The following is a 9,866-nucleotide window of genomic DNA, read 5'->3' on the forward strand; positions in this document are numbered from 1 at the left end:
GGCCCATGCCAATTAACAGATTGGCAAGAAAAGTGGTTTACTGCCGCCGGTTAGCAGCTGAAAATGGGCCTTTAGATTTGGCGCATGCAGGTGGTCATAACTCTTTGGTAAACACTTTTTAGTGTTAACAAGGAATGTAATCAAGAGGGACTTTAATTTTTTTTCTTTTTTTTGTACAGACCAATCAGTAAAAAAAATTAAAATAAAGATCTGGAGTAACCGTAAATTGGCCGCAAGTTATTTATTTTATTCATTTATTTTTTTACTTATCCATATTGGATCGTTGTTTTACTTTAAACGGAGAAGCATTTGGTCTGCACTTTTATGAAATGATGGTCTTCTTGGGGTGGCCTTGAAATGACAAGTTGGAGCTGAGAAATCGAGCTACGATGCAACATGCAAACTACCCTGGAAGTTCATCAACGTTCCACTCCCCACTCCATCAAACTTTGATTTCTCACTCCTGGTACATCGGGTATTTACAGCCTAGGTATCATTTTTAGTTTTTCTAGCATCTAGCGATGAGTGGACCCGCGAATGTTTGTATTTCTCGGTTTTGATCGTATGTTAGTCCAAAGTTTGGTTCGTGTTCCAGAACGCTACCCAAACTTAATCCTGAACCCTGTAGAAGTCAATAAGGACCCAAGCTTTGGTGCTGTTAAATGGTCCTAGTAAGTGGTAGGGGGCTGCCAAAGGAAGCACAGTGCCCCAACAGTCTCTCTTACTCATTCTCTCACGGACTTCTGTTAGAAGTCATTTTTCGGAGATCAGCACCGGACGCTAGGTGTCTGGTACAAACCCTACAATTTTCCAGTTCGGGTTCGCTTGTCTCTAGGAATATATACAGGCATATGTGAAATCATCCTGGCACATCTCTTAAATCATGGGTGGGGAACCTCAAGCCTACTGGCCATTTACGGCTCTCAATGACCTTTTCTCTGGCCCCTGGGCAGATTCTTGGGGGACCACAGTGCTTGGGTTGGCAGCTGTATTTTGAGGGCTGCCAACCCATTACCATAATTCTTCTTCCTCTGTGGCACGTACATAGTGTTCAGTACTGAATGCTGAGGCGCGTACAGTAAATGATTACGTCCTGACACCAGTGTTGGCGTCAGGACGTACGTTGTGGGCCGAGTTAGCATGTGATTTGTACGGTCCCTGAAGGGTGGAATAAATATCCAAATGGCCCTTGGCAGAAAAATGATTGCCCATCCCCTGTCTTAAATTGCTTGTTATGCAGTGCACAGAGGCACCCATTAGAGAGCTCTGGGTCTCCATTTTACAACGCTGATCACCTGCTGTGTGTCATTGAAGATGGGGTTGGGTGGACACATGAATCCTGTTTAATTAAGACTTATTGTATGGAGGAAGTCTGTGAAAATGGTGGCGATCAGACGAAAGCCTCTTTCGCTATAACGAATGGGTCACTTTTAGGCTATGATCCCATGAATGGAGCTTTTGAAGGGTTTTTTTTCCACAGGATTTTGGACGCGGTCTCCTATTGAGATTTTTCTCCCAGTGGACTCCTTGGGACTTCTTTGACGCTGCCTCTGTACATGGTCCTGGGTGCACTTTATAAGTGTCCAATATTGGAGTGCTGTGAGCCACCTTTATCGTTATTTTTGGGGTACTGTGACTGCACCCCTCCAATCGAGCCCTGTGCAGGTGTTTCCCTCTGTCGATTTATATAGTCCATGGCCCGTATGGACGAAGATCGGTGACTACGGTGTTCTATGTCAGAATCTCTGGGTGTTTGACGCCGGTTTGTCTTCTGGCACTTTTGACTGAATTGCAATTTACTTTGAGCGCTGATAACATGAGGCCACGGGAGTGACACGGGGACATTGAATCTCCTCTCACTTTCCTCCAGTGTTAAGAGACAGACTTATGTGGAATTTTTCTCTCCGAATAGAAGAATGTAAATGTGACAGATTAATGCCATTAGTTCCATTCTTTAGATGCTTGCATGCTAGCACTGGCCAAGGATTGCACTTTTATGACTTCTTCTTTTCATTTTTCCCTGCCTCTGGTAGAAGTACAGCAAAACTATATAAACCTGTCCGTCTTGTGGTACATACAGTATTCCTTACTTGACATGCAGACTTCTACCTTTACCTCGGAGCTCTGAAAAATTGCTCTGAGCGATTTTCTGAGCTCTCATAGAAATTAATGGAGAGATTGGTGCTTGCTAATGGTTGTGACCATCCAACAGTGAGCTTTTCTGTATTTTTCTGAACTCCTGTTTGCTGATTTGACCTTACAGACCACATCAAAGTTCAGCTGATCTTTGATGTGGTCTGTAAAGTGAAATCTGCAAGTTATACTGATCTTTGATGTGGTCTATAGAGGCAAATCAGCAAGTTCAGCTGATCTTTGATGTGGTCTGTAGAGGCAAATCAGCAAGTTCAGCTGATCTTTGTTGTCTGTAGAGGCAAATCAAGTTCAGCTGGTCTTTGATGTGGTCTGTAAAGTGAAATCTGCAAGTTAAACTGATCTTTGATGTGGTCTGTAGAGGCAAATCAAGTTCAGCTGGTCTTTGATGTGGTCTGTAGAGGCAAATCAAGTTCAGCTGATCTTTGATGTGGTCTGTAGAGGCAAATCAAGTTCAGCTGATCTTTGATGTGGTCTGTAGAGGCAAATGGGCAAAGTTTAGCTGAACTTTGATGTGGTCATAAATCAGCTGAGTAGGGCTCGTTCACACGTTTTGGCAGTTTTATGGTGTGGAGCAAGCGTTGATAGCATTGCTCTGTCCCATACAACAGCATGTTGTCTACAATGTATTGTCCTTCCCCCATGTAACAGATTATTTTTGTGCCAGCATAACCAAATTTGATCACTTGATGAATTTGCGTTTTGCTAGTCTGAGTGGCGTGTTTACCCGGACCGATCATTGGGGGTAAGTGTTCTTATGAACTTCCAGTGTAAAAGGGTCATTGCACCTTGCTGGTCATGGAAAGTCTAGAGATGAAGATATAAGCGACCATAAGGCAGGATGTGTAAAGGACCTACTAGAAGGAGGACTATACGGAGAAGGTCCCATGGGTTGGACTTCACTTATCAAAGCATGACGCCAATATGCTCTCTGGTAAATCGTCTTTAGCCAAACTTCTTCTGAAGGTGATGCTTCACTTCTGTGTAGGGTCAATAGATAAACAGTATGTATCCATGTTGCTAAAGTAGTTTCCATTCACTTCTATGGGAGTTTGAAAAATGCTGCGCAATCGTGCATGGTGACTTCTGTAGAAGTGAATGGAACAAATGAACTTATCATTGCCATCGGCCCGCGATGGAGGTAGATGTGAGTGACCGTGCAGAAACTTCACGTCACCAGAGAAAGACTATGAATGACCTCGGGGAGATCAAAACATCCAACACCGCGGAGATACCATCACGTGTTTCTCAACGCAGTGATCCAGAACACTGCCCCCATCCCTTATGGGAGATATGCAAATGCATGTAGAAAAGCCGCGGCGACACCATCACGTGTTTCTCAACGCAAGCAATGAATAGCCAGGTCTTTCACCGGGAAGGAACAACCACGGGAAGGGCAGCATCCAATAAAGGAAAACCACCTATGCCAAAACATGGTATCCATCCACAGCTGTATCGGGGTATTTGCCCCTCACCAGTGTGGAGTAGGAAACTGGCTATTAGGAGCAGTGCCTAGTGAAAAGGCTATGAACATAAGGATGAATGACCTCGGGGAGATCAAAACATCCAACACCGCGGAGACACCATCACGTGTTTCTCAACACAGTGATCCAGAACACTTCAGTGGTTGTTCCTTCCCGGTGAAAGACCTGGCTATTCATTGCTTGCGTTGAGAAACACGTGATGGTGTCTCTGCGGCTTTTCTACATACCAGAGAAAGACTGACATGAACATAGCCATAAGTCTCGGAAGATCCCCCTAAAGCAGTGTTCCCCCAACTCCAGTCCTCAAGAGCCACCAACAGGTCATGTTTTCAGGATTTCCTTAGTATTGCACAGATGATAATTGCATCACCTGGACAGGCAAGCATTCAATCACCTGTGCAATACTAAGGAAATCCTGAAAACATGACCTGTTGGTGGCTCTTGAGGACCGGAGTTGGGGAACACTGCCCTAAAGGATAGGCCCTTTGTCTTTAGAAGCTTTTGTGATGCCTCCTCATTTTCCCGGCCATACCTGTTCTGCCCAAATCTTAGAGAGATTCTGGAAGTAGCCGCTGATAATGAAGTGACGTGCCATAAGAGATGGTCTGCAGCCCATTTCCTCTTCTGCCACCTTCACCTGGCTTCCTAGTGTGGTGTCATATACGAGAACAGGAAGCTGGGGGTGCAAAGGAACCTGCGGGCAGATATGAAACCTCGGGTCCACGTGGCTCTAATTCTGGACGTTATTTATTTTTTTTTCTTGTACAGAGGATTTTAGAAGCCACCCCCACCCCGGGCTTATGATCTCCTCCTTCAGGTTGGCTTACTCCTTTAAGACCTGTTTGAAGCTCAGGAAGCCGTGTTTGCAGAGTGGGATCACGTGGCCCTCGCCTGTCAGGTTTCTATAGCCGGCACGCCTCTCGTTTTTAGTACTTTCAATGATTCAAATGTAACCTTTGCTCGCAGCAGCAGCATTAGCGGCAGTGGGCTTCACCTCCTGCGCAGGGACATCTGGCAGACCCGGAGTACTTCTTTAAGACAGCCCTAATTATAGCCGGCCTAGATGCTGAGCCGCAGCCGCTCTTGCACAGAGGAATCACCCATAGGCTCAAATAACATTTAAAGGAATAATACGCTGTCAACAGGATTATATCTGTTTTTTCTACTTAAATAGATCCAGCGCTAATGGATTCTGCGACCGCGCTCTGCAGTGAGTACTCTGCAATTATCCGCTTTTTTATTTCTTCGTCTACCCTCTTGAAATTATATACCCTGTTTCTTTAGCTCATTTCTCTTGTGTATATAATTACAGAATTACTTCCTAAAAGAGCAGTTCTAGCAAGTTGTTACTCTGTAACTGTATATTCTTCTACTTAAAGGGGCGGTTCAGAATTGGGGAGAAAAATGGGATTCTTTTTTAGTGCTTGTATATAGGCTGAGCGTTCAAATCTGTGATGCTTAGCTGCAATACCTGACACTACTATATATAAGGATGCCGCTGTTGCAAGAAAGAAAAATGCTTCATGATTGTTGCAGACTCCTATATTCTGGCTGCAGACCCTCCTATTTCACCAGGGTCCTTTTTACACTGCAACCTTAATTTTTTTTTTTCTAGATTCCACTTGTATACAAAAAAGCCAGAAACCCCCTCTATTAGATGAATATTTATTTTTTAAGTCCACTACATTATTTTTTTTTTCTTTGCCACCCTTATGAAAATGTTGGGAGTAATAAGGGTATAGAAAATTTTTAAATTATAAAAAAAAAATTATATATATTTTTAAATGTTTAATTTTATGGAAAATATTGTCCGTTGTTAGATGCTATTGAACAGTTTGTATTTTTTAAAAATATTTTGTCATTTTTTTTTCTGTGGGGAATATTAAGAAAAACAAAAACAAAAAAAAACAGGTTCATGTTTAGGGTATGTGCACACGTTCAGGTTTTTTCGCGATAAAAACGCATACATATACATCCTATCATTTAGAATGCATTCTGCAATTTTTGTGCACATGATGCGTTTTTTTTCCGTGAAAAAAACGCATCGCGGTAAAAAAAGCAGCATGTTCATTAATTTTGCTGATTTTTTGCTTTTTTCCCGCTATTTAATGCATTGGGAAAATACGCACAAAAATGCGCAAAAATGCATAAAAGTGAAAAAAAACACATGCGGATTTCTGGCAGAAATGTCCGGTTTTTGTCAGGAAATTTCTGCAAGAAATCCTGACGTGTGCACATACCCTTAAAGTGCAGACTTAAATCTGTTCTGTACTAAAAAAGAAAAAAACAAAACAAAAAAAAAAACTTCAAATCCTCACCAAAATGCAGCAGAAAACCCGCAGCAAAAGCAATTAGCAGACTGTTATTGCATATTATGGTTCAGACAGCTGCAGAAAGCATGGAGATACAAAAAAAAGCAGCATTTATGCAACGTGTGAACTCGGGCGTACCATAGGAGCTCTGGAGGTCTTGGGGTCCTCTGGAGGACTGCAGCTCTTCTTCAGCTCCTGTATTTCTCTTCCCATTCGTGCATGATACCCATTCTCCCTCTGTTTATTTAATGTATCAGGTATGTGACGCCTGATTTTCGAGGCTTTGCCTGGTGTTTGGCCTTCAACCTTTGTCTGTGAAGCCGTTATTAGTATCTGCCGGTGATCGCAGTTTATGCAGTGTCACAGTGACACTCGTCATGTCGGTAATTATCCCTTCACTGCTGATCCTCTACAGAGATTACGTCTGGGGGGGAAATAGAATAAGGTTGAAGAAGTGAGACATGTGGGAACCCGACACGTGGGACTCGGTCCTGCATCCTGTGATTAGTAGGGGAGACATAATCCCCCCTTATTTAAGACCATTATTGTAGGGTTCCTTTCTCAGCTTTTTCTTTATTGGGCTTTGTGCACCTGTTTTTGCTGCAAAAAAAAAATCTGCCACGAATACTAGTGGTGTCCGAAAAAATGCTGCAATAATAGTCTTGTTTTTGGAGCATTTTTTACGTGTTTTTTCCCATTTATTTGAATGGATGAAAAATTGGAAGAATTGACGTCCTGCAGATTGGAGAAAAAACACTTCGAACTTTCAAATCTGCAAGGAAAAAGATAAGAACCGTGTGCATGAGATTTCAGAAATTCATGTATTTTGCTAGTACTGTAAAGCGCTACAATGTGTTTATTTTTTCAAAAAAAAACCGCAGCATGTGGGCAAACTTCTATGTAGTAAGGCTGTGTTCACAAGCAACGAATTTAGTGTATTTTTTTTTTTTCTACAGCCAAAACCAGTAGGTTGGTTTTTTTTTTTTAGGGGGGGGGTGTGTGTGTATGGATTACATGTGTGCAGAGACGTAGATAGAAATCATGGGGCCACGTAGCTAAAGTTCTAATTGCCAGCTCCCCCACAAAAAAGAAAAAAAAAATGTTCGGTGGGGTCATGGAAGAGAAGATTTTACAACCTTGCAACCTTTATAAAATTTTCCTTCTGCTGAAGTCCTAAATTCCTGTTTTATTGCACTCAAAGTATGTCAACAAAAGTGCCCCACAAACACTGATTCCTCCACCGTACCCCCAACACAGTATGATCCCCCAGCTGTGACCCCCCACACAGCCCATGCAGTATGATGGAAACCACACAAACCTTCACACTGTAGAATTGCTTGCATACAGTATAAAGGTTCCTACATAGCCCTTCAAATGTTATAATAGCCTTCTATATAGTATAATGCACCCCCCATAGTCCACCCTATAGTATAATACACCCCCATTGTCCTCCATACAGTACTATGCACTCCCCATAGTCCTCCATATAGCATAACGCACCTCCAGTCATACATACAGTATAATGCACTCCTCGTAGTCATCCATACAGTATAATGCACTCCTCGTAGTCATCCATACAGTATAATGCACTCCTAGTAGTCATCGATACAGTATAATGCACTCCTTGTAGTCATCCATACAATATAATGCACTCCTTGTAGTCATCCATACAATATAATGCACTCCTTGTAGTCATCCATAAAGTATAATGCACTCCTTGTAGTCATCCATACAGTATAATGCACTCCTCATAGTCATCCATACAATATAATGCACTCCCTGTAGTCAGCCATACAGTATAATGCACTCCTCGTAGTCATCCATACAGTATAATGCACTCCCTGTAGTCAGCCGTACAGTATAATGCACTCCTCAGTCATCCATACAGTATAATGCTCTCCCCGTAGTCATCCATACAGTATAATGTACCTCCATGTAGCACAATGCACTCTCCATAGTCCTCCGTATAGCATAATACACCTCAATACAGTATAATGCACTCCCCATAATCCTCCATACAGTATAATGCACTCCCCGCTGTCCTCCATATAGCATATTGCACCCCCCATAGTCCTCCATGCAGTATTTTGGCCTCCACAGTGTTCTCACGGATTACAAAAATAAATACAATACTCAACACTTCATCATCTTGTTCCCCCGCTGCTCTGGTGTCTGCAGCGCGCGTACTGAACCACTGCATGCCTCAGCCCAGCGGGCCCATGTAGTGATGCCATCGCGACCATTGCGCTGAGATATTGGATGCTGTGGAAGAATGAAGGAGGAGGGGATAATCAGCTGACGCTCCCTCTTTTATCATTGCTTTCAATTGCATCAGGATTCGGGGTACAGATAAAATTGAGCTTGCAATGATAGGGGGGGGGGCCCCAGTGACCCCCGGCTCATTGTGCCCTATAGCTGCCTCGTTCCCTGCCACCATTGGCGGTACGCCACTGCATGTGGGATTTGTCTGCAGTACATGTTTAATGAAGTTAGGTTTATTCACAAAAAAAAGTAAAAATAAATAAATTAAAAATGGTGCAAAACGTGTTTGCTCTGACTGTTTTTAATTTTTGCAGTGATGTTGTATTTTCTCTTTGCTCTCATTGGGTGCAAAAAAAACTGCAAAATTTGACAGTCTGCAGTTCTCTAGTACAGTCAGGGAGAAAAATAAGGGTGTGCATGAGTGCTGAAATCTCATTGCTTTTGCTGGTACTGTAAACTGTACACTTTATACATTAAAAAGTGTGTGTGAACGCAGCCTCATACTGCTGCTGTCCTACTGTGACATTTGTCTTAGTTTTGGGCCCTTGTGGAGATCCCGCTCACACACAGTGCTTCCAGGGAGAAATATGCAGACTTCTGCAGTGCAGCCTTTTAATGAACCTGGAAGTCCTGGATGAACACCACTCTGGGATCCTCCTGGTTACTGGAACCCTGCAGGGTTTTTTTTTTTCTTTTTCAATCTGAGCTGCTCAATCGCATAAAATATTTTTGGAAGGTTCTGTGGACCCTGGAGACAAGTGACATAGTTTTAGTAATTCATGGCTGCGGGGATTCTTCTCAACTTACTCCATAATCCTGTTCAACGTTGGTCGATAACATTCTGCCTGAATTGGCTGATAACAGAGGACAGTAGTAGAACTTTAAATTCTGTCACCGGACTTTCCCTATGATCCTGCAAACAAAGGGGTTCTGTCAGAGCAGTGGAGCTGTCCTAGCATTGCTCTGGTGGTAGATAACTGGGAACAATAGCGTGCATTCAGAGGGGATCTCTCACCAGATGGACGTCGAGACGACATGGTGACTGTCACATGGGTGTGCACTGACACATGGCGGCAAATGCAAAGATGAAACATTTCTTGATTGTGTGTGTGCATGTGTTATTATATTTTATTTAAATTTATTTTTATTATATTTATAGTTTTTTGGTTTATACCAAAAACTTCAGGCTACAATACATTAGAGCCCCTGGAGATCCAAGAAGGGGTCCGCACGCTTGCTCTGAGCTTTTCTACTAGAGCATAGAACCAGCGTCGAAGGATTTGGGGCAGTTATGGCCTCCGCAAATCAGTGACGACGTACTGCATTTCTCATTTTACAAGAAATGCCAACGGGGGCCCCTATGATCATTGCCACAACAGGGAGCAATTTAAATGAGTAGTATTAGGCTAGGTTCACATTGCGTTAGGGCAATCCGTTAAGCGCATAGCGCTAGCGAATTGCGCTAACGCAATGCTTCTCTAGGGTCCGCGTTCGGCGTCCCCGCTAGCGCAGATCCCCGATCTGCACTAGCGAGGAACGGACCTCGGGCGCGCCGCGGACGCTGCAAGCAGCGTCCGAGGTCCGTCACTCAAATGACGCGACATCGCTAGCGCCCGCCCAATGTGGGCGTGCGCTAGCGATGCGCTCACCATTACAG

At 43.3% G+C, this 9,866-nt stretch overlaps 1 protein-coding gene across 6 annotated transcripts in view; it reads left to right on the forward strand.

The window, feature by feature from the left end:
* EML4 (EMAP like 4) overlaps positions 1 to 9,866 on the forward strand; it is a 160,316-nt gene that overhangs the window by 53,577 nt on the left and 96,873 nt on the right. Inside the window, exon 1 of one of the 6 annotated variants that reach the window (XM_077282364.1) lies at positions 4,694 to 4,845. The exons of the other annotated variants lie outside the window; for them this stretch is intronic. Coding sequence (XP_077138479.1) covers positions 4,821 to 4,845 — 25 coding nt within the window. The 5' untranslated portion in view covers positions 4,694 to 4,820. Of the gene's footprint in view, positions 1 to 4,693; positions 4,846 to 9,866 lie in introns of those variants that run through there. 6 annotated transcript variants of the gene reach the window in all.

Source organism: Ranitomeya variabilis, chromosome 2 (genome assembly GCF_051348905.1).
Source record: "Ranitomeya variabilis isolate aRanVar5 chromosome 2, aRanVar5.hap1, whole genome shotgun sequence".
In the NCBI taxonomy this organism is placed as follows: domain Eukaryota; kingdom Metazoa; phylum Chordata; class Amphibia; order Anura; family Dendrobatidae; genus Ranitomeya; species Ranitomeya variabilis.